At 39.8% G+C, this 25,999-nt stretch overlaps 1 protein-coding gene across 1 annotated transcript; it reads left to right on the top strand.

Annotated features, from left to right (window-relative positions):
* The first annotated feature begins 533 nt into the window (after positions 1-533).
* IAPP (islet amyloid polypeptide) lies at positions 534-23,932 on the top strand. The gene is made up of 5 exons (XM_034758089.1): positions 534-569; positions 18,634-18,848; positions 19,253-19,349; positions 19,488-19,622; positions 22,326-23,932. The coding sequence occupies exons 3-5, from the start codon at positions 19,270-19,272 to the stop codon at positions 22,513-22,515; spliced, it is 405 nt and encodes a 134-aa protein (XP_034613980.1). The 5' UTR covers positions 534-569; positions 18,634-18,848; positions 19,253-19,269; the 3' UTR covers positions 22,516-23,932.
* The last annotated feature ends 2,067 nt before the right edge of the window (positions 23,933-25,999 follow it).

Consider the following 25,999-nt stretch of genomic DNA (forward strand, 5'->3'; position numbering starts at 1 on the left):
TGACAATTTCCCTTAAAGTACTTATTTCCTTATCACAGAAAAACAATCTAGGCAGCAGTTTAAGTAATTTATGGCATGCGCCTACAGTAGTTATGGTTCCATGGCCCCAGTTTAGAGAGCTCTGCTTTTACACTGAGCATGTCATAAACAATCTGCATTTTAGAATCTTAAAACAAATAATTGCCCTCTTTTCTGTTTACAAAAATACCCACATTTTCTATTTTAAAGACTAATGCATCTTCAGAAAGACGTCAAATTAATGTATATTCCGGTTTATCTGAACTGAGATTTGACATTCAAATGCCTACGTTTCCAGAGATTCAGATTGCTCATTATACAAGACTTGTTTCCGGTACACTTTGCTTAAACTTAATACTCCCAAACTCATTTTTAATTTGCCCTAATTTGGTCAGCTTGCACAACTGTATTTTCAATGTACCCAAGGGGGTTCTAACTTCATGGAAGATTCATTTAGATTCTTTTGTTCTATTTTTCTTAAGGCATCGTGAAGATAGAAAAACTACACTGAACTGTAAGAAGATAAGACAACTTGAGGCTATTGTTTGCAGGTGAAGAAGGGCTGCTGTCCTTAACTTTGCTCCATGATTCTGGGGATAGGGAATTCCAGACTTTCTGACCTTTGGATGAGGAAGGAATATATTTTCACAAGCCTCTGAACTTCATTTTGTCCTGAGCAGGGTTCTAGACATACCACCAGCCTATTTTGACTATCATTGACTTGGGCAAACCAGAAACTGCCAAAAATCTTGAGAGAAAACGAGGTCGTGACATTTCCTCATCAATTTTTAGATCAAAGTGCTATTGAACAAGCATCTGAACTTTTGTGTGGTTGTCTAAACTTGAACCTCCAAATCTTTTGAGGTTCACAGATCACAAATACATAAAGAAATGTATTTCAAAGGGCATTAGAAGCCCTTTGAGTCCCAAGGGGTGGGTGCCTTAGAAATACTTAAAATATAAAGATTAGACTGTATTGATTCAAAGAAATTACAGTGCACTCCAAAAAAATGCTTTTATTAATGATTATTGTTATTTGTTAGGCACTGAACATATGTTTAACACTCTTCAATATACAGAATAAAGACGGCCCCTGTTGTGAAGAATTTCCAATCTATAGTTTGCAGGATGTATTAAAATAATAAGTTTTGAGGAGAAATTATGCACTCTTGCTCAAATAACTCTCCTGTTGAAGTCAATGGGACTTTGTTTGAGTAGAATCATAGGAACGGAAGGGACCTTGAGAGGTCATCTACTCCAGTCCCCTGCACTCATGGCAGGGCTAAGTATTATCTAGACCATCCCTGATAAGTATTTGTTTAACCTGCTCTTAAAAATCTCCAGTGATGAGTAGGAAATGCAGAATTTGACCCCAAGTCTCCATCTTATATTTCAGTCCAGGAAACCTATTGGTACTAATCTAAAAGCAGGGCAATATTTTATATAGCCATGGATGAACTTCAGAAGATTCAGGGGCCAATCCTGGCTGCCACTTGGGATATTATATACCTTTCTGCTAGCATATAAAGACCACAAAGGCCTTTCCTCCAGCACAAGAGCAGTGTAGAGCACACAAGCAGTGCAGAGGCACTCTACACACAGGGAATGTGCTGGAGTGGAACTAGGAGGGAAAGGGGAAGCATCCATACTAGAGCTGAGCATTACTGAGATTGTGGACCATCGGAGGCGGGTATAAGAGGCCAGGGGAAGCTAAGCCTCCCCAAACAGCCAGCCCGCTGTCTTTGGAGCGTGCCGCCACCGAAAGAGTGGGCACCCTGGCCAGCTGTGGCCCGGCCCTGAGGCTCCCATGAGTCCTCTTTCCCCAAGGCTTTGCCTCTTCCCATCCCCACTCCACCCACATGAGGGTCTTGTGCGAGAGGGTGAAGAGGGGCGGGTGAGCGGCCGGCCAGCTGGCGGTGGGGGGCTGGGGAAGGGGGCAAAGAAGCGCAAGCGGTGAGGGAGGGATGGGAGAGGGAGCAAATAAGCGCACAAGTAGTGAGTGGCCGGTGGGGGAGCGCTGGAGGAGTGGGCGAAGAGGCATAAGTGGCAGCAGGGTGGGCCTCGAGAAGGGGGCTGAGTGGGACTGGGGGTGGAGTGTGGGCAGAGTTTCATGGGGAGGAAGCTGAGTGGGGACGGGCCTCGGGGTGGGGCCACAGTCCAGGTGTGCACAGCCTCCCCAAATGGAGGAGTCACACACCACCCATGTTGTGGGCTGCCCTAGGGTGTAGTGAAGTCCATAGGCACGCTGAGTAAGGCAGCTGTAAATTACAGTAGCCTCCATGTCAGCTGCCTGCTGACCTAGAATCCGAGCGACACTCAAGTGGCTTAAAGCCATCCTTCCCTCTGTGCTGCACAGCACAGAATCTGCCACTCAGAGTTCTGCTTTCATTTGGCTAAGTACCCAAAGTGTGGATGCATGTCTTTGCCTTTTGGGATGATCTGCAAAAACCAGACTGGGAATCTCACAAAAACAATCTCTGTCAAGTAGTTTCCTATACATATGGCCTCTAATTGGACTGGAAATAGGTATAGTGAAAACTGTTGTCCTTGTGGTATTGGGGGTCTTTCTCTTCCAGACCCAGTTAGAGCTGGGAAACACAGAGAGAGGATGAAAAATAATGAGATAGTAGGCAAGTTAACTGAAGTTTTTTCATTTAAAGCAGTGTTGGTTCAGGAAGTTGTCACAATAGGTTGAAACAAGAGAGGGAGATCTCACTGCATTGGGGAACTTTCAAGAACACTGCTTTCCCAAGCCAGGCAGAGGAGGCAAAGCTTCCCTCTGCATTTAGCAGAGGATGAGGAGCTGTGTTCTCCCCTAAACACATGCACAGTCTCTTACTTTAACCCCTGAGTTTAGATTTTGAGTGTGAGGTGGCTTAGGGGACAGTCTATTCTTATCTGAAAGACTGCATTGCCTAGTGGTTAGATCATGGCTTCAGGAGTTAGTGCGGCTTTGTTTCCCAGTCTGCCACTGACTGACTGTCTGACTGTAGGCAAGCCACTTAAACTCCCCCTGCCTCAATTTCTCCCTCTGTAAAATGGGAATAATAGTAATTCAGCACATTCAGTTCTTCAGATGAAAACTACTCTGACATAAGTACAAACTATTATTAACTATTATTTTATTTTAATTATTATCCCTGGTAATTTAGATAGAAGCCAAAGTCTATCAGAACACTATTTAGCATAATAATTTCCATTATGTATTGTATTATCATTGTTTTCTAAATAAAACAGGTTGATGTCTTCCAGCCATGTGGTAAATTTACTAAGACATTCTGTTACACAAACTTCTATTTTTAAATGTTAGGAAACATAAAATGTTGCGGCTGTCAAAGCAGCTTTCCAAATTAATTGACTTATAGAAAAAAAATGGTGAATACCCAAAGATGCAGTTTTGGGCAGGAAGATATTCTGCTGAAGATTCAAAGAAATTTGTTGTGTGTTCCGGTTTGTCAGTTTTCTGCTAACGAGGCATATTATATGGTGAACATCCTTTAACTTTTCATAAAGTAACAAATGTGCTGAAGGTTGACTGGCAGTTCAAAAGCTTCAAAGTCTCTCCTGAGTCTTTCTCTCTGAAAAATGCCATTAAGTATGATTCATCAGTCAATGGTTTATATAACCTGAAAGCATTTCACTTTCGTTATCCATCAGGCCCCAATTTTTTGGCTTGTGATAACATGCTTTGTGTGCACTGATATCATCATACATCTTGTTAGTCTCCTGGTTAACAGAGAATGTTTAAAAGGTAATACCCTCAAAATTTCTAAGTATATTTTTAAATACAGATTTCTTCTTGTATTGATGAGTCCTGCCAGGTTTGAAAGACCCTCATCTCCCAATGGGAGCTACTCAGGATTTAGTGCTTTTGAAAATCATGACACCTATTTAAGAGCCTAAATATGGACTTAGTTTCCTAACTTTAGGTTCCAGTTTTTAAAATATTGGGCAATGTTTATAGGATCTCCAAAAACAGACATTTTTGCTGATAAATGTTGAAGTTACACATTTTCTCTTTTAACACTGGAAATGAAAAGATTGAATTCAGGTAGCATAGTGTATCTTAAATCTATCATAATAAAAATATCTGGCCTCTGTGGGTCACACTTTATATCAATGCTCCATTTATAAATAATTTATATAGGCGTTCTAATAACTGGTGAATCAATTGTTATAGATTATTATAGAACCCAACAGGCCAATAAATTGCTTATAATCTTCTGCCACTCCTACTGAGATGCTTATAACCATCTATAACTCCGGATTATAAAATCTATTAATCTTTTATTAAGCCTGTGTAAACCATTTACAAATGGAACCATTAATATAAAGTGTAATTCATCTGTGCATTACCTTTCACCTCAAAACATCCCAAAGTTCTTGGCTTTCCCAGTCAAAACCACTGAAATGCTTGAACCAAGGAATTTGAATATGGTAGCTGTTTAACATGTTCTTAAAGTTAAGTGCTTTCTCCAATGCTTTCCTGAATTAGGGCCTATGATAGAAATAATGCTGAGCTGTATCCAGTTGAAATTGTAGGTAGAATGTAGATAGGCAAACTGAAATTTGTCCAGGACATTGTTCTTGTGAAAAATGTTAGGGAATTTTCTGCAGCCCCTGAGGTTTCCCTGAAGATTCACACAGAAATACTGAAATGAGTGTAATGCTGCACAGAGAGTATTTAAAAACACCATAATAGAGACTCAAACTAAATGTATATCCCAAATTTAAAAAAAAAACAGCAAGAGCATCAAAAAATGCCACTATGGCTATCCAGCAGAGTACAAGAGATGGTTACAGGTAAAAAGGCAACTTTTAAAAATTGGAAGTCAAATCCTACTGAGGAAAATAGAAAGGAGCATAACTTCTGGCAAGTCAAGTGTCAAACTGTAATAAGTCAGGCCAAGAAAGAATCTGAAGAACAACTAGCTAACGATACAAAAACTAATAGCAAAAAAAAAAATGTTATGCACATCAGAAGAAGGAAGCCTGCCAAACAGTCAGTGGGGCCACTGTATGATCAAGGTATTAAAGGTGCACTCAAGAAAGACAAGGCAGTAGCGGAGAAGCTAAATTAATTCTTTCCATCATTCTTCACTACAGAGCATATGGGGAGATCACCACACCTAAGCCATTCTTTTAGGTGACAATTCTGAGGAACTGTCCCAGATTGAAGTGTCAACAGGAGGTTGTTTTTGGAACAAATTGATATATTAAACAGTAATAAGTCACCAGGACCAGATGGTATTCATCCAAGAGTTCTGAAGAAATTCAGATTTGAAATTGCACAACTACTAACTGTGGTATGTAACCTATGCTTAAATCAGCCTCCACACCAGATGACTGGAGGGTAGCTAATGTAATGCCAATTTTCTAAAAAGGCTCCAGAGATGATCCTGACAATTTCAGACCAGTAAGCCTAACTTCAGAACCAGGCAAATTGTTTGAAACTATAGTAAAGAACACAATTATCAGACACATTGATAAACACGATACGATGGGGAAGAGTCAACATGGCTTTTGTAAAGGGAAATCATGCCTCTCCAATCTATTAGAATTCTTAGAGAGAGTCAACAAGCATGTGGACCAGGTTGATGCAGTGGATATAGTGTAGTTGGACTTTCAGAATGCAGTTGACAAGGTCCCACACTAAAGGCTGTTACGCAAACTAAGCAGTCCTGGGATAAGAGGGAAGGTATTCTCCTGGATCAGTAACTGATTAATAGATAAGAAACAAAGGGCAGGAATAACTGGTTGGTTTTCACAATGGAGAGAAGTAAATAGCGGGGTTCCCCCAGGGATCTGTACTGAGACCTGTGCAATTCAACATATTCATAAATGATCTGGAAAAGGCAGTGAACAGTGAGATGGCAAAGTTTGCAGACAATACAAAATTAGTCAAGAAAGTTAAGTCCAAAGCTGACTGTGAAGAGTTGCAGTAGAATCTCATAAAACTGGGTGACTGGGCAACAAAATGGCTGATGAAATTCAATGTTAGTAAGTGCAAAGTAATGCACATTCAAAAAATGAATCCCATCTATTCATACAAAATTATGGGTTTAAAATTAGCTATTACCACTCAAGAAAGAGCTCTTGGAGTCATCATGGATAGCTGTCTGAAAATATCCACCTAATGTGGAGCGACAGTCAAAAAAGAGGAACCATTAGGAAAGGGATAGATAATTAGACAGAAACTATTATAATGTCACTATATAAATCCATGGAAGCCCAGACCTTGAATACTGCATATAGTTCTGGCCACCCCATCTCAAAAAAGAGCTATTAGAATTGGAAAAGGTGCAGAGAAGGGCAACAAAAATGATTAGGGGTATGGAACCAAGTCCACATGAGAAGAGAATAAACAAACTGGGACTGTTCATCTTAAAAAAGAGACAGCTAAGGGGGGGATATGATAGAGTTTATAAAATCACGAACAGTATGGAGAAAGTGAATAAGGAAGTGTTATTTACCTCTTCACGTAACACAAGGATTAGGTGTCACCCAATGAAACTAATAAGCAGCAATTTTAAAACAAACAAAAGGAAGTACATCTTCACATAATGCATAATCAACCTGTGGAGCTCATTGCCAGGGGATGTTGTGAAGGCCAAAAGTATAACTGTGTTCAAAAAAGAAATAGATGAGTTCATGGAGGATAGGTGCATCAATGGCTATTAGCCAAGGTGATCAGGGATGCAACCCTATGATCCGGGCATCCCTAAACTCCAACTGCCAGAAGCGGAGACTGGATGGGGACAAGGAATGGCTCATTCAAAAGTGACCTGTTCTGTTCGTTCCCTCTGAAGCATCTGGCACTGGCCACTGTCAGAAGACATGATACTGCGCTAGGTGGACCATTGGTCTGACCCAGTATGGCCATTCTTATGTTCTTATGACTATTCCACATTGGTTCTGGACTGTGAGATCTGACAAGATTGCGGCCTGAGGTGGTACGGCTGCTAATCATATGCAAAATAATAGCATTTGTTGTAAATTGCACTGCCATAGCTGTTAGCAGAGATCTGCTGAATTTTTCCAGTTAAATATGCCAATCTTCTAATGAATTTTTAATGACTTGTTAAATTAGAAGGACAATTTCCTGTACTGATTCATGTAACTAGTGCTTTTTGAACTCCTTTCTCATCATCAGGTAGAACAAAAAGGTCAGGTTCTCTCCTCTCACATGCAATAACTTAAGTTTTAAATAACTTTTAAGGCAGCACCATTTCACTTCTCTTTAAAACACAATAAGTAACCTACTCTGCACATGCCGACATACAATAGATAAGTTCATTTATGTTTCACGCCATTTGCCAACGTAAATCCACCTACGTAAGCTAGTGCACTGCACTTGCTCCTAGTGGAAAACTATTACCAACATGACTGATTCTAAGTTCAGCACAACTCTCCTTTTTAAACCAAAGGGAAAATGCCACTATTAATAGCAGAGCTGTCAAGACAACATCATCTGTAAGACTAAGAGTGTTTTAAGACAAAGCTAGATTGTCACTCTCTCTGTAACTGGTAGGGAGGGGGAACCTGATTGTTGAAAGTGAAACAGTTTAAAAGAAAACTTAGCTAAAACTTAGTTGTATAAAATAGGAGTTGATATGGGTCAGTGGAGATTTATTTTAAAAAAGCAAGCCTTTTTTGTTATGTTCTGAATGCTGGATTGCTCCCTGTTTGCTCCATTTTTATTTGTGTTTCACTTGCGTTTAAATAGACATAGATAGAACGTGAGAGGTTTTCTGGTTTCACTGTAGCATCCTCAAAACACAGGTATCTCTGCATAAAGCTGGTGAAATTTTTTAGACAAAAAACTCTTTCTTGCTGAAAAATGCAAATTTGGGTTAACTGAAATATTCCCAAATTGCCAAAACTTGCCAAATTGTTTTGGTAGGAATAAAAAACCAAAAAATTAAAAATTCTGAAAAAATTGAAACATTTTGTTATGATATTTTTTAAATTAAATGTTTTGATTTTTTTTCAGTTCAAAATGCTTTTTTGTTTCAAAATTTACTTCAATTTTATTTTTAAAAAGATTAAAAACTCAAAAATGAAATATTTTGTTTCAGGTCAAACTAAATGATTTGTTTCACCCAAACTGACTTTTTCCCTCCAATTTCAATGATATTGCTACACCTGTCACAGCTGTAGTCACTCCTCTCTCATTACCTTTTCTCCCCCTGCATCACAAAAAGCTACAAGAAGACTCCAAGCCTCTTGATACTAATATATCGCACACTTAGAAGCCCATCCTGTCACCTCCTCAGTGGATACTGAGAGCTGCTGGTAGTGGAACTGATGTGAAGGCTGAACAGGATTTGGAGGGCTGTAGAAGGGGTGCACTCAAGCTAGGCAGGGAACACTAAACTCATTTCACAGAGGATTTCAAAATTTGGTTCATTACAATTTAGCACAAACCCCCAAAATTTCAAAATGTTCCATGTAACAGAATAACAGTTCTCTGCCCAGCTCCACTGAAGCTCCAGCTCCAGGGCAGTCTACATTGTGGGCTGCCCCACAGCCTGGGGGCCCAGACTGCTAAGGAGCTGGGAGCCAAGGCTTCCAGGCTCCTACCTCCCTGCCAGTTGTGCTGCTAAGGACCCAGGCTGACAACCTGGCAGGAACCCATGCAGGTTTCCGATGGAAACTTCTGTCTAAATTGAACCATCTCAGAGAAACATTTGATTTTGACAAATCAGCAAATTTTTATGAGAAAATGTTTTGTCACAATGTTTCCAAACAGCTCAATTGTGCATGGAGCTCGGCCCTATAGCAGCTCACTGCCTACCAGCATGTTGTGGGCAAGTGAGGATCTAGTTTGGGGTAAGAGGTGTCTACTCCACAGCCTTCTCTCTGCTATCCTGCACATCTGCCCTAGTCCCTGACCAGCTATTCAGGCTGGATGCTAGACTCACAGTTTGGGCTAAAATTTTGAAAAGTTTCTAAGTGATTTAGGAGCCTGCTTTCAAAAGTGACTTAGGAATTTAAATCTTATTGAATGAAAATGGGATTTAGGCAACTAAGGGTCAGATTTTCAAAGGTATTTAGGTGCTGAACAATGCAAGTAGGTTTCTAGTGGGATTTTCAAAAGCACCCAACCAAGTTAGACACCTAATTGGTATAGGTACTTTTGTATATTCCACTTAGTACCTATCTGCATCTTTAGCCACCTAAATACCTTTAACAATCTGGCCCTAAGTGCCTAAATCATTTTTGAAAATGGGTCATAGGTTGCTAAGCATTTAGGCGCTTTTAGAATTTTTACTTGAAGTCTATAACTTGCATCAGATATTTTTGGAGTAAAAGCAATAGTTCTGTCCCTGAGTTCTAAGTGTTATTCTCTCAAATGTTTGGCAAAGTTTTAAACTGCTTGCAAGAGACACTTATGGCAACATTGCTGAAAGCTGAATATCTTGTTATAGATGAATTCTTATAGGCAGTGCTATAGGTGGAAAACATAGTAGTAAGCAATAGGGTAATGTGTGGTAGCAAAGGTGGTAATTAGCATGGCATTGCTGATTTGTTGTATTTCACTATTATTGTCCGCATCTTCACTAGAACTTTTCTCACTGCCAGAGGTTTATCGTTAATGAACACTTCTAAGTGACATTGAAGGCATAACAGTCTTAGACAAAGACACTCTTGTGAGATTTGTTACAAAAGGGATTGGAAAGATCATCTGTTCCTGATCAAGAAAATGCAACACCTAGATGTGCTTTTCCTTCTGGTATACAATCATAATCAATATGGACCTCAACATGAGTAGGCACATACTGTAACAAGTATCACTGGCCATATAATGATGTGGGCAGGACTTATGTCACTTCCTACACTTAACTATTTCAAAAAAATCCAGATCCAAAAGAGAGTAGTGTTGGATTTGGTATCCCAATAAACTTGAAGACCACTCAGGTTTAAATGCAAACAAGAACAAACTTTATTCCAGGAGTCTTACTGGCACCCCCTCTAGGTTTCTCTTCCTCTTGACCGCCACTGGGGCCCCTCCTCTTTCTCCTCCTAGCCCCACTTCCTGGTTTCTTAAAGGAGCCATGCCTCATAAGTAGCCATTCCCAAATACCACACTGGATGCTAGCCTTTTGGAGAATAAGCCAAGGAATCATTATTTTATGAACTATAGGTAGCAGTTGCATTCAGACCTAGAATTCATCAGTCATTGTACTGTCAATTTTGATTTTAACAGGTGCAACTGCAGGTTTTATTTCCCTTGTTTGGCTTTTCTAGATTAAGAAACCCATACAGCACCAATGCTGCTGATCTCATCCTCATAAGAATAATCAGCATCAGCACCCTCTTGTACATTATCATGTTTCTTATTTCTAGAATTTCCTTCTGTGGCAGCACCAACCATTCTTCCTTCTACAACATGAGTGAAGAAGCTATCCAGTTCTCTTTTAAACGCTGTTATAGTCCTAGCCTTCACAACCTCCTCAGGCAAGGAGTTCCACAAGTTGACTGTGCTCTGTGTGAAGAAGAACTTCCTTTTATTTGTTTTAAACTTGCTGCCCATTAATTTCATTTGGTGGCCCCTAGTTCTTATATTATGGTAACAAGTAAATAACTTTTCTTTATTCACTTTCTCCACATCACTCATGATTTTATATACCTCTATCATATCCCCCCTTAGTCTCCTCTTTCCAAGCTGAAAAGTCCTAGCCTCTTTAATCTCTCCTCATATGGGACCCATTCCAAACCCCTAATCATTTTAGTTGTCCTCTGAACCTTTTCTAGTGCCAGTATATCTTTTTTGAGATGAGGAGACCACATCTGTACACAGTATTCAAAATGTGGGCGTACCATGGATTTATATAAGGACAATAGGATATTCTCCGTCTTATTCTCTATCCCCTTTTTAATGATTCCTAACATCCTGTTTGCTTTTTTGACCGCCTCTGCACACTGCATGGACATCTTCAGAGAACTATCCACCATGACTCCAATATCTCTTTCCTGATTAGTTGTAGCTAAATTAGCCCCCATCATATTGTATGTATAGCTGGGGTTATTTTTTCCAATGTGCATTACTTTACATTTATCCACATTAAATTTCATTTGCCTATAATTTGGGTTTGACTAAAGCATATCTTCCAGAAAGTCATCCAGTCGTGAGCTAAAGACTTCAAGAGATAGAGAATTCACCACTTTCCTTGGTAGTCTGTTCCAATCACACTCTCTGTTAAAAATGTGTGCTTTAATTCTAATTTGAATTTGGCTGGCGTTAACTTATAGCTATTTGTTCTTGTTATGCCTGCCCCTGGTAGATTAAATGGTCCTTTGGTACCCAGTATTTTCTTCCCATGAAGATACTTATACACTGTAGTTAAGTCAGCTCTGGATCTTCTCTTTGACAAGCTAAGCAACTGAGCTCTGTTAGTCTCTCACACTAAGGCATTTTTTCCAGCCCTTGAATCATTTGTGATTCATCTCTGCGCCCTCTTCAAATTTTCAGCATCCTTTTTAAAATGTGGGTACCAGCACTAAACACGGTTTTCCAGTATCTGTCTCACCAGTGCCGTCTACAGAGGTAAAATCACCTCCTCGCTCCTACTCACTGTTTATACATCCAAAAATCTCATTGGTCCTCTTTGGCACAGTATTGCACTGGAAGCTCATGTTGCGTTACTTCTCCACTATGACACCAAAATGCTTTTCATTAGGGCTGTCAAATGATTAACAAAATTAATTGCGATTAATCGTGAGATTAAAAAATAATTGCAATTAATTGCAGTTTTAATCTCACTGTTAAACAATAATAGAATCTTGATTGTTTAAATAGTTTTGGTGTTTTCTACATTTTCAAATATATTGATTTCAATTACAACACAGAATACATAGTGTACAGTGCTCATTTTATATTATTTTTCCTTACAAATATTTGCACTGTAAAAAGATAAACAAAAGAAGTAGTATTTTTCTATTCACCTCAGATGAGTACTGTAGTGCTCTTTATCATGAAAGTGCGACTTACAAATGTAGAATTTTTTAATTTTTCTTTTACATAGCTTCACTCAAAAATAAAACAGGGTAAAACTTTACAGCCTACAGATTCACTCAGTCCTACTTCTTGTTCAGCCAGTCGCCAAGACAAATATGTTTGTTTACATTTACAGAAAATAATACTGCCTGCTTCTTATTTACAATGTCACTTGAAAAGGAGAACAGGTGTTCACATGGCTCTGTTGTAGCTGGCATTGCAAGGTATTTATGTGCCAGATGCGCTAAATATTTGTACGACCCTTCATGCTTCGACCACCATTCTAGAGGACATGCTTCCATGCTGATGATGGGTTCTATTCAATAATGATCCAAAGCAGTGCAGACTGATGCACATTCATTTCCATCATCTGAGTCAGATGCCACCAATAGAAGGTTGATTTTCTCTTTAGGTGGTTTGGGTTCTGTAGTTTCCAAATTGGAGCATAGCTCTTGTAAGACTTTTGACAGCATGCTCCACACCTCATCCCTTTTGGGAGGCATTTCACATTCTTAAACCTTGGGTCCAGTACTGTAGCTCTCTTTAGAAATCTCATTCTGGTACCTTCTTTGCATTTTGTCAAATATGCAATGAAACCATTCTTAAATCGAACAACATATGATGGGTTGTCATCCGAGACTGCTGTGGAAGTAGAGAAATATATGGCAGAATGTGGGTAAAAGCAGGAGACATATAATTGTCCCCCAAGGAGTTCAGTCACAAATTTAATTAACACATTTGTTTAACGAGCATCATCAGCATGGAAGCATGTCCTCTGGAATGGTGGTCGAACCATGAAACTTCTGCCACCTGCTTCTCATACCACTCTGACAGACCCCATTCTGACAGCTCCATTGTCACCGCCATTTGTGGAAGTCTCCAGTTCTGAGGATACAAACGTTTGGCGTGGCCCATCACTTCTGTTCCAGAAGCATGACTACTGAAGGGTTCTGATGGCACTGTGACAGTTCCCCACTTTGCCTTACCCACAGAGGTAGTACCCAGCTCTTTGAGCACAGGCTCAATAGCAGCAGGATCAACCGGGTTGGTCATATTGGAGCTCATGGCCTCAGTATTCACCTTGAGAGCGGTCCCGTTCAACTTGGGAGGATTCCCCATCTCACTCCTACAACCTTCGTCCAGTTAGACGTTCGGACATGGGGTTAGAGGATGCACCGATTAGCCCGATTCTTATGGTACCGGCGGATCTGGAGAGATTCCCTTGGTCGTCTCCAAATGTTGCCATGTCATCGACACCTTCCTCGCCACGAGACGACTGACGGTTTCAAGAGCTGATACAGAGGATAGCCAATGCTCTTGATCCTACTAGAAGAAGTGCAGGACAGTCAGCATCAGCTACTAGACATTCTGCACACATCAGTACTGGCAAGGGTGGCTCTACCAATCAATGAGGCCATTCTTTAAGTGGCATGCACCATGTGGCATACCTTGATCATATGCACACTGACCCCAAATGGGGGCCGAGAAAAGATGGGCCGAGAGAAGATACTACGTCCCCCCCTAAGGAGGCAGAATTTATATTTTCATACCCTCCACCTAACTCCTTGGTGATACAGGCTGAGTCAGTGTAGATGAAACAACACCAGTGCTCCACCTTGGCAGACAGGGAGGGTAAGACATTGGACCTTATGGGTCAGAGGTCTTCTCAGCTGGACTACAGTTCTGGACCTCTAACTACTTGGCACTGATGGCCAATTATGACTTTATAAACTATGGCCAGATGAAAGGCTTAAGGTCAGGCTTGACAAAGCCCTGGCTGGGATGATTTAATTGGGGATTGGTCCTGCTTTGAGTAGGGGGTTGGACTAGATGACCTCCTGAGGTCCCTTCCAACCCTGATATTCTATGATTCTATACCAGTTTGTACCCAGTTTTTCCTAACCATCCAAACTACCTGATTTCCCCCCCCCCCCCCCAATCAAGTTACAGGCCTTCATAGAGGAAAAATTGTCTTTGCTCCCACTCCCATTATTGTGCCTGCTGCTACTATCACCAACAACTAGGGTAACCAGACAGCAAATGTGAAAAATCGGGACGGGAGTGGGAGGTAATCGGAGCCTATATAAGAAAAAGACCCAAAAATTGGGACTGTCCCTATAAAATCGGGACATCTGGTCACCCTACCAACAGCCGCTTATTAAACGGATTTGTCCTCAGTTTGGGGTCAACAGGAGGCACAGCTGAATTTGTATCACCACTGAAGTGATCCATGCTAAGTGAGGACAACATACCAAAGTTCTGATTGCAAAAGCATGTTTGAGAGACGATACCCATAAAATCATTTATGATGCAAATGCAGTTGGTGCCCTTTATAAATTAGCACCTCTATAACTTGACATTAGCTGTGTAACCCACCACAGTTACTATTAACAGAACATAACAGGTGGCCCAGCACATACATTGTTTGTGTTACAGAGGCACAGAAAAAAAAATACAGTCACACATACATACACCCCCACAAATAATGGGGGCACAAATTTTGGTGCCCTTTTAATAGAGCAAATATGTAAGATGAGAGCATCAGTGTATAGTACAGAATGCTTAGTCGGTGCAACAGCAGATACAGGGTTTGTCTTTAGGAACACAGAAGAACTTTCCCCAAGGCAATGATGGCCCAAGAGTAACTGAGCAAAAGTGTAATTTGCTGGAAGGAGCAAGATCATGCATCACAGCAGTACCTAGGGTTACCATATGTCCGTACTTTCCCGGACATGTTCGGCTTTTTGGTTCTTAAATCGCCGCCCGGGAGGAATTTTTAAATATCTAAAAACCTCCGGGATTTTGCCATTATTATTTTTCCCCATAGAAGAATTGATCCTTTGAGAAAGAGTGAATGTTGATTACTCGAGAGAGTGCCCACTTTTTCCCAGCACTTGTGCAGCAAAACAGCTGTTTCACGCAGCTGGGAGGGAGGGGGAAGGAGGGGGAATGTGACACGCTCAGGGGAGGAGGCGGGGCTGGGGCAGAGATTTGGGGAAGGGGTCCAATGGGGCAGGGAGGGGGCGGAGTTGGGGTGGGGACTTTGGGGAAGAGCTTGGAATGGGGGTGGGGAAGGGGCAGAGTTGGGGCAGGGCTGGGGGCCCCCTTGGAGTGTCCTCTTTTTTCAATGTTCAAATATGGTAACCCTAGCAGTACCTGAATCACAGACATCTATCACAATCACAGACATCTATGGGAGCCATTCTGTAAGCACCTATTCCTTAATTTTCTGAACATTGCATCTGTACTGCAAATGCTCTGTAAATCTCATTGAGCTGCCCTGGCCTGCCCCGCCAAAACATTGGTTGGCCTAAAAGAATATACACTGGGCTTGGGACACCATGAGATCCAGTTTCACCTCTTTCACTCACTGGTTTTTATATTTTTGTTTATTTCACAATCCTTGACATTGTCCAAAGCCTCATATCCCGGTGCTATAGGCAGGCAAGTATTATTCTTTCTCCCCTCCCTGCAAGGTAACAGAGATTGCACAAGGTCACTTACAAAAGGGCTGGGAACAGAACATAGGGCAAACATTTTTGAAAACCGGTGTGCTAAGTCCACATTATGGCACCTAAATAAGTGTCCTGATTTTTCAAAAGTGCTAAGAACCCAGTAGCTACCATTTAGTTCAGGATTTAGATGTCTAACTTAAAGCACACATTTTTGAAGTTTTGGTCCAGTTCTTTAGTATGGCAGACCCATCTGCACCCACTTCAACTGCTGCTTTTTCAGAATGCCAAATCTATCTTCTTGGCTATGCCACCTGTTATGACCATTCTAAGGACTAGACCACAATCCCCCTGCCCCAAAGCCAGAAATAGAACCCAGGAACACTAATTCCCAATATTCTAGTGCTGTCTCACAAATAACGTAGTTGTGTAACCCACTGGCAAAGTGTATGTCCCACTCTAGTGACTATTCTTCATACAGGATAACAGTCTACTGCTGCTAATAGTTACTCCTTTAGCTCATGTAGTGTTGGTCTGTGCTATAGATCTGACAGTATCAGTTCAAACCTGTGCTGACAACTGATGTGAAAGGGCTTTTTGGTTATACATTTCTAGATTTTCAGTTTTCTTTTTTAAAAACTTAGTAAATTTTATACAAAGACAAAAAAATTACATTAAAAGAATGTTACAGTTGCAAAGTCAAGCACTCAGAAGTTAGGAAAGGCTGCCAATTAGAAATAAGTGTGCCTAGGCAACCTTAACTCTGCCCCTTGTCCATATGCATTATAATAGTCTTCAATTACATGATCACATGCTACTTTTTCCACAGGATCTCTGGCTCAGTGCTCAGCATAGATGGCAAATAAGCCAAGGTTATATAACCGATGCTGCTGTTGCCTCTAGCTACCTTGCCTTATCCACTAGAGAAACTGGAAAGTGTGTAATAAATGAGGCAGGGGGCTGCAACAAACAAGCATGGACTTGTGAGTAAGGCACTGGGCTTGGATACAGAGGGAAATGAGAAATATCTTCGATTCTGCCACAGACTCCCTGTGTTAGGCAAAACACTTAAACCAGAATTTTCAGATGTGGCTAGTAACCGTGTGATTCTCATTTTCTCTGTGAAAAACTTGAGCTACCTCGGGTCTGATTTTTCACAACTGCTGAGCACTCACAAGTCTATTGAATGCCAGTGGAAGTTGTTGGTACCTGCCACCTCTGAAGGCTCAGGTCCTCAGCATCTCAAGTTGGATGCCAATTATTGAGGCACTTCAGTTAGGACACTTACATAAATTTTGGCCTTAACATCTCTGTGCTACAGTTCCCCATCTGAAAAGTGGGCTAATAATCCATTAACATTTGTAAGGCATTCACATGCAACAGTGATGATCACAATAGAAAATTCCATGAGGAAATAAAATAGTTTGGAAGACTTGCATTACATATATTACATAGCCGCATAACGAATGATAAGCATAAAAAGAAATATTAAATTGTTGCTTCATTCACTGAGAACCATTCAGTACCCTGAATGGGCAGAGAACCTGTAGGAAAAATGTGATTAAAGGCTGTGGGTAAAGTCGCTGCCCCCCAAATGTTAGTGCCCTAGGCAACCGCCTAGGTCGCCTAATGGATTGTGCCGGCCCTGAGGATATGTCTACACCTCAGTTAGACCCTCCCACCTTGCAGGGTCCCAGAGCCCGGGCTGCAGCCTGAGTCCAAATATCTACATCACAGTTAAAGAGTTCCCTAGCCCAGTCATTCTCAAAGCCGGTCCGCCGCTTATTCAGGGTAAGCACCCTGGCAGGCCGGGCTGGTTTATTTACCTGCTGCATCCGCATGTTTGGCCAATCATGGCTCCCACTGGCCGTGGTTTGCTGCTCCAGGCCAACGAGGGCTGCGGGAAGGGCGACCAGCACATCCCTCGGCCCACGCCGCTTCCCGCAGCCCCCATTGGCCTGGAGCAGCGAGCCGCGGCCAGTGGGAGCCGCGATCGGCCGAACCTGTAGACGTGGCAGGTAAACAAACCGGCCCGGCCCGCCAGGGGCTTTCCCTGAACAAGCAGCAGACTGGCTTTGAGAACCACTGCCCTAGCCCACACACTAGTCAGCTAGCATGAGCCAGTTGTGGGTTTTTAATTGCAGTGTAGATGTATCCACAGTGATTTAGGAGCTAAGTCCCCATTTCAAAACAAACGTTCATAAGCTTAAGGGCTCAGATTTACAGTGTCTTTTTTTGGGGGAGGGGCGGGGGGGAGTGCCAAAAGATGTACATAGGCACTTAGAAGGATTTTGTAAAGTACCTAAACAGATTAGGCTACTAAATCCAATTGATTTAAATGGAAGTTAGGTGCTTTATCTGTTTAGTCACTTTTGAAAATCCCAATAGGTGCCTATGTGCATTTTTATGCACCTAAATACCTTTGTAAATCTGGCCGCATGTCACTTTTGAAAACAGGACTGTGTCTCCTACCCACTTAGGTGCTTCTGAAAATTTTACTCTGTAGCATAATGCATACTCACAAGGAGGCAGAAAGAAGATTGCACGGGCAACCTCTATTCTGTAATTTCTTAACTTTTATATGCCTGACTTTACATCCTTAACAACATTAATTTATTTTAGTTTTCATGTATGAAATATTCTATATCTAGAGAGAACATACTAGCAACAGGAAAACTTATACTCAACTGAAAGTGTTATCCATTCTCTTATTCTCTGGATGTTCAAGCTATTCCTACTGGTCAGTTTTAATCACATCCTCTTTCCTCTCAGTCCTCATCTAAGTTTCATCCTTTCCTGTCATTTGCTCTGATTTTGGTTTTTATATTTGTGTATTTATTACAAATCTCTATCATTTTTTCTCTTTTCCATGATTTCCAGTACTTCTGTCTATTGTGTTTCATTTACTTTTGATCTGGTGTTTCATTTTGCTTCCTTTATCATTTTTTCTTACCTTATTTAGCCCTTGAAAACGCCCCCAGGAAATATGACCTCAGCATCTTATTAGAACTGTAAAATTGTGGCTTTAGTTCTGTATGCAATATAGTATTACAGTAGTTTCATTAGGGCATATTGCATAGACTAGGTTAATATTTACTGATGTGTTATTATAATAATGACCCATCTACTGCTTCTCATCTCTGGGGCACTTTCTATCTATAGGGATGGAAATGAATGACAGAGTCTCTCTGTGCTGCCTGATGTCAGAGCTGAGAAAGGTGTAAAGGGTATATAAGAGCTGTATTACTTGCCAGCAAGGAGGGACGAAAAAAGGGATACTGCAGAGTCAGATGCAAGCGTGGAATTGTTGCATGTACCCTTCCTGCTAATACAGACGTGTTTTGAACTTCTTCAGTTAGTTCCTTGACCACTACAAGGTAAACGATTTATCCTTTCTGTTATTTCAGATATAAAGCTACACACACTTTAAGGGGGTGGGGGCACAATCTGCCTCATTATTAAGGAACAGTATTATTCAAAGAAAGGCTAAAAGAAAGATCTCGGTACAATCTGTAGCTGAAACCACAATCTAAAATTTAGAAAATGTTGGGAAAAGAAAGCAAGGGAGATGGGAAGAGGATTTAATCCACTAGATGCCAAAATTTACTAGAGAGCCATCTGAATTTATCTTTGTTGTGTCACTAAAGTTTGATCATGCTTTTGCTCTAATTTAATGGCAGAGATTAACTATTGCCTGTTTAGAACAGCACTGAGGTCGGATCTATTGTATGTTGAACAGTACTTAGGATCTCTTTTAGTTTTGAATTATTATTCTTTTCAGAAACTTAGGAAGGAAAGATGTGCAACCTAAAGCTGCCAGTTGTCTTCATTGTGCTCTCTGTTGCTTTAAGCTACTTGGAGGCTACACCTATGGAAAGGTAAGTAATGAAAAATCTTATTTATTTTTAATGAGAAATCAGATGTTTCAGACTGTTGCTTTATTCACTTTTGCCATCAAACAATATGAGCAAAATAGGGCTATTCAATTTCACTGTGTATTTTGTTATTGTTTAAAGACTATTCTCTGTGGCTGATGATCTATCTGATGGGACTTCCAACAGACAAGGATGGCTATTACCAGTCCTGTCAAGGAATATACCCTGGGGACTTAATGGGGCATTGCCACAACCGGCTGCAGCAAAGCCAAAAAGGTATCAATTCTCTTCTGCGTTCTTCTATTTAAACCAGATAGAATTAAATTAAGAAGCATAATTTGTGCCAGCGTTTTTCTTTTCTGTTAGATCCCTTCAATTCTATTCAAATTCTCTCAAAGAGCGCTTAAAATATCCTTTTTGGTAGAAATGTAGCCATTCTGTAAAGCAAAGTATTTCAAGTTAAAAAGTGAAATATAGTTGGAAAGACAATCAGTTTTACCAGATCTGTTATGGAAATCTGAAAAGCTTTCAAAATGTGGTCTCTGAATTTTCAGCACACAATTTTTAGGTTATGTTTTGAAAGGAGGTTTACTCTGAAAGGGATCTGCTATTTAAATGTTAATTTTTCATGCCTCAGTGAGGGGGGACATATGACAGTTCTTTCCATGTACAACAGAATTCCTTTTGGAGTGAATTTAATTATTTTAAAATATTACTTTCTTCAGTAGGTGAATGATTGCTCATTTTTGAGATAAACAACAATTTCAGCATAGCAAGAATCAACAGAAACAATTTGTCATGCTAGAGTTTCACTAGTTTGTAGTACATTTACAAATGCATAAATGTGATTTTCAATAGACTCTTGATATATACAAATAGCAATTTTAAAAGAATTTGGAGTTTATCCTAAGTGATAAACAGTATTGAATAACACTAGGAAAATTAGCTATATTATCTGGTCTGTCTGCTTACTGCATGTTTACATGCTTTTCCTTCACCAGACATTAAATGCATCTCTTTTTGCTACTCTGAAACCTCTCTTTTTATAGTTACCTCTGATCACAGTATCTCTTCCAACCTAAAGAATGATTATTACAAACCAAAATGATTATCCTCCAATATAATATGGGTAGTGAACACACAATCCCAGAACTCTTATAGCTAGTCCTCTTTATTTTAAAAAGTTAAAATCAAACATTTCTCTACAAGATATTTTCTTCAAGTGTCAGGTCTGATACCCTACTCATCAATGTCCCTAACAGCCCTCTTCAAAGTAAGCAAACCCCACTGAAACCAATGGTACTCTCCATTCACAGCCATGATGAGTTTTTGTGTCATTTTGTTCAACTGTGTTATAATGTTAGGTATTGATAAAATATATAACATTATGAAACTGATGCAGCAAGTTAACTATTGTAAAAATATAGGTCCAGAGTTTTAGTACCTGGGCCTATAACATTTAAGAGAATGGGTGCTTTGTCTTCATGAACAGATTAGCAATTTCATGAGAATAAGTGATTGATTTGTCCTTCAAGGTGAAAGTACTTAGCAAATTTCCCATCCATGATATATTGTTTGCTGGCGGTGTGATAGTATTTTATGTCTTTTCTACTCGGCTTTAAGAGCCTGATCAAGCTCCCCTTGGAGTCAATAGAAAGACTCCCACTGACTTCAAGGAAAGTTGGATCAGACCCTAAATCACCATTTAACTGAAATATGACATGTTTAAAATATGAATCACTTATAAACTATTACCCATTTGCTAACCAGCAGCTGTTATAGCTCAGACATTTAGCACAGTTTCTATTTCACCTGGGCTCTGAGATTCAAAATCACACTGCTGAAACATAATGTGACATTTTAAATACTAGACCGAGTCAATTAATGGGGAAATTATTAATCAGAAATTAGTCAGAGTAACATTGCCAAAATTCATATTATTTGCAATGAATTATTTGACCTATTCATCAACAAAATGTAATTTACTTCATGTCACATCAGCATATAGATTACTTTGAAGAAGTAAAGGGAAATCCTTTGGAACAGATGGTCCTTATTTCAGGAACTATTGTCAACAGCAGAGAGTGTCTGTTTAAGGGCATGGCTTAATGGTCTAAGAAGGAAGTTTGAAATCCCTGAGCTTCCTGGAACCAAAGATTTGAACTCAACTCTTCCGCTTTCTGAAGTGAGTCCCCTGCAGCTTACTGTGTGGGGGTCAGTTGGATAAGACCTTAAAACTGAGGTTTTCTTTGCACACAGATGTTTCAATGACACATTTTGTAAGAAAGGTAGGGCCCTGTCCAAAAATGGCTCTCCCCCACCACAGCAGTATTGCTATGCTGCTATGCTCCAACAGAAGTGGCTGATTTTCAGTAGTGAAGAATTACTGTTTGTACAGAGCCAAAGCTTGAATGGTACAGAAGCCAATGGAAGATGCAGATGCTGAGCACCTCTCAGGATCTGCCCCACAGCCCTAGTCTCAATCCTGCTGCCTTTTAAATTAATTGCAGGTTTGCCATTGACTTTAATGGGACCAGCATGGGGCTCTCTGAGATTAAGGGAACTGAATAAATGTAAGTGATTATTATAATGCTAATCATTCTCATGATATCAGCAAGTTCTCTAAATAGCCATAAAAGTTAATCTTGGAGCTAAATCATTGTTGTCACTTACTGACTTAACTATACTATTATTACAGTTATTCTAGGTGCCAGAAGCTACTGTGCTGAATATCAATAAAAATGACATATGAATCCTGAGGTTTTTGAATTTAACCTACACCTATCATTAAAATAGATAATAGCATACAATGTGATTTTTTTTCAGGCACAAAGTAGGAGGCAGGAATATTGTACTGTTCACATATTTGTGCTCACATTAAAAGAACTCCTACATTATCAGTTAAAATGCCTTTTAGAGGTGACATTTGATTGCTCATCATTAGACTTCACCATGGCTCTGTTTGTTTTATGTTACCAGTCACCGCTTGGAGAAACGGAAATGCAACACTGCTACATGTGTGACGCAACGTTTGGCTGACTTTTTAGTTCGATCCAGCAACAACATCGGAGCAATTTATTCACCTACTGATGTGGGATCCAATACATATGGCAAGAGGGACCGAGTTGGGCTTTTAAACAGAGAACCCCTAAATTATCTACAGTTTTAGTGTGTTGAAATGATTACTGCTGCACTCCTCATTAGGAGTTTCTCCCCAGTTTTTATGTATAAATAATCTTTTAGTCATTTACTACCTATACATTCTTAACAGTGCCTTGTTTTATTTGTGTGTGTGTCTGTGTATGTGATTTTCATGGTTCTCATTTCACTATGCATGTATGATGACATGGATAGGGTATGGTTTTGAATTCACTAAAAGCTTCAGAAATCTGCTCATTACATTCCTTTGTGGAAAAAAAATAAATCACAAAAATAAACTGAAATGTAATTGCTATAGGGTTTTTTTTAATTAAAAAGATTAAAAAGACAACCATGGTGTGTATGTCTTTATAGTCCCAGCTGGGTGAGGGGAAAAAAATGAAACCTGTCCTAAACAACCACTAAGGGAGCTAACAAAAATCAGTTGGTTAATGGAGGTTGTGTCCTAATGTAAGTGAAGCAGAATTGTACTCAGTACTTTTGGAGATGATTTAGAGGGGTTATAGTCCCTTACTGCACTCTAAGCAAGAATTATTGAGTGAAATTCTATGGCCTATGTTATGCAACTCAGACTAGATGATCATAACGGTCCCTTCTCACCAAAAAAATCTTTTAGTCTAATAAGGGTGATCTCATGTACAGGTTTCATTGCATATTGCAACATGGTATTTTAAGGGTTTAAAATTCTTATGTCTAAAGTTTAGCTCGTTTAACTCTAACCACTATGAGAAACAGTAAATTATAAAGCGGAGCACAAGCAAACCCAGCTAATAGGGTGACAAGAACTTTGTATTCTTCTTAAAAGCATGCCCTACAAAAGAACTGGCATCTTTCTTTGTGTGTTCCCTTCTCTGAACTGAATTAATAAACTGATTAAAAAGAAAGCAAGCAAAAGCATTAAGCTATCTATAATAGCTTTATTTAAAAAAAAAAATCTGTTCATGACAAAGATTTTTTCCAACTAGTATTTACTAGTACTAAGCAATTCATTAAATCTAAGAGCAGTTTGACACCATAAGCTTTTCCTTGGTCTTAGCCCAGCACAACATCACTGTATGTTTATGAAATGTACATGTCATTTTAGTCTGTGTTGTGGGCTTTCAGAAAAACTGCCTCATCCAGTATATTACAATAGGAATTTTTGTTTCTCTTCATCATATTCTCAATTAAAAGTTTAATGACATCAGGAAACCACATACTGGATAGTGGCTTCTTAATTCTGTCAAATTATGAAAACTTTTTAGCAGAAGTTCTGTAGGTCACTCATGCCTTCTCGTTGAAAAGCACCATTAGTGGAAAAGTAAATTAAACCTGAATACTTTGCATGGCTTGATTCACTTTGTTGTGTTTTCTTTATAAAGTGTGCCTTAGATTACAAACTCTAAGTTTAAACTTTATTTTAATTTATGTTTTGCCTTCATTTTATGAACTGATTTGAAGTACATTGAAATAAAAACTAAAGAAATGTGCAAGCTATTGCTAATTATAATCATTTGTTCAGAAAAGGCTAACCTTAAAGATATTGCAAAGGATAGTTATTCATAAAGTCTTTAAAAAAGTTGTCCAAATGATATTCCGCTTGATTAATACCTCTGGCAGCTTAAAAACAGATGTACTTTCACTTCATTCTTACTCAAGTTCTACAGCTTCTTTATGTATCCAGCTTAGTTTGATTTTTCTCTTCAATTCAAGTATGACAATCACTCTCCAGAAAGCAAACAACCAGATATTGTTAGAATAGTGGTGAGCTGTCACAGATAGAATGTAATGGTGCATTACAGTAATTGCATAGCATCTTGCAGATGGTTGCTTCAAGGTTTATTGTACTGCGTTTACAAAGAATGTTGGTAATCCCAGAATTAAAAGCTTTATACGTATTAACTACCAATGCATCAGCAGTCTCTAGATTATCATTTGAGGACCTTACCACACAGATAAAACTGATCACACTAAAACTCTGCACAGACTGGCAACACCTCCTCAATTTCAGTGGTACCAAGTACGTCTTTTTCTAGACTGTCCAATGCACCCGTCCAGTGATTGTGATGGTATCAATAGTAACATTTCTTTAGTTGGGAGGATATCCCGAAAGGGGACTTTTCTTCAAAGTCAACAGATCAACTAATAGTGGGTCACACCTTAATATACTTAGGACCCAGTTCAGCAAAAACACTTAAGCATGTGCTTAAGTCTCACTGAATTCAATGGGACATATGCTTTGTTAAATCAAGGCCTTGATGCCACCCACCAAAGCTATGTCACTTTAGACTCAGTTTTGCAAGGTGCAAGTACCCACCATTCCCATTAACTTCAACTGCCTGGAGATAGCCAATCCTTCACAAGATTGGAGCCTGCCATAACATATATAGAACACTATAACCCAAAACTGTACATTTCTAGTGGCCCTAGACAGTGCTCCTTTGATCACTTGGTCAATAGGTGTTTTGCCTGAATAAAGAGTTCGGAACAGAACCATTGGTCTAGTTTGTATATAGTTTCTTCTTGGCAAATTGTTGCATGCCCCCCTCACCAGCTCCCTTTCTACCATGGAGATCTATCAGGGTGTGGAACAGTCTCTCAAGCCCAATCACTTGAGACATCTAAAATGAAGCTGGACAATGCATAAGACTTTTCCAGCTATAGCTTCTGGAACTGTGGTTCTGCTTCTATCTGGACTCAGTTACTGGTGTGATTTGCTCAGCATGACAACAGTCCATTTGGTGCCACGGAAAACAAGCCAGGCTGTTAAACCATGAGAATGATTGGTCCACATTGCTGGAAACATGCAAAAAAGCCATAAAGAATTAGGTGCCTGGAGGGCAAAAAAGATAAATGAATAAAGCTGTCAGCTAAAGTGTCTTTGTCTTGAGAAATGGCCTAAAGTGAGAGTTGTTTCTTTGAATTCCCTATTTGTGGCCCAATTCTGATCCTCTTACTCATTTAGAGTAGTTTCTTACTCTGCAAGTAGTCCTATTGATTGTATTTGAGGCTACTTGCAGAGTTAGGTACTACTTATTTTTAGTATGGCCCTTAGATAGGGAAGGGAGGATCATATGTCAGTGGTCTCTATTTTTTTAAATAAAAATAGAGAACAGTAAAGCATTGGTTCTTCAAAACCACAAATGGCATAATATTAAACATTGCAGAATAGGGGCACTGTGGTGTGAAGTGCCATTGAAATCAGGGGGCATTAGGCACCGAACTTGCTTAGGTGCTTTTGAAACTCCCACTAGGTGCCTATCTGCACCTTTAGGCCCATAAAATACCTTCAAAAATCAGGATCCTCAATGCCCTTTGGATTCAACTGGAGTTAAAGATGCTGTGTACCTATGAAGTGGTGCTTAGCAGCTTGCAGCATTGGGGGCCAAGAGAAAAAGTTAAGAGGAAAAAAAAGAGGGGGAACAGAGGAAAAAACAAGGACATAAAAATGCAACAAACAATATACAGATAAGAAAGCTCTGCATTTTTTTATTCACAGACATTAAAATACATAA

This window comes from Trachemys scripta, chromosome 1 (genome assembly GCF_013100865.1).
Source record: "Trachemys scripta elegans isolate TJP31775 chromosome 1, CAS_Tse_1.0, whole genome shotgun sequence".
NCBI classification, from domain to species: domain Eukaryota; kingdom Metazoa; phylum Chordata; order Testudines; family Emydidae; genus Trachemys; species Trachemys scripta.

Coding starts and splice junctions, on each gene's coding strand:
- IAPP (XM_034758089.1), top strand. CDS start 19,270: ATGTGCAACCTAAAGCTGCCAGTTGTCTTCATTGTGCTCTCTGTTGCT. Junction 19,350..19,487: donor GAGGCTACACCTATGGAAAG/GTAAGTAATGAA, acceptor TATTGTTTAAAG/ACTATTCTCTGTGGCTGATG. Junction 19,623..22,325: donor GCTGCAGCAAAGCCAAAAAG/GTATCAATTCTC, acceptor TTATGTTACCAG/TCACCGCTTGGAGAAACGGA.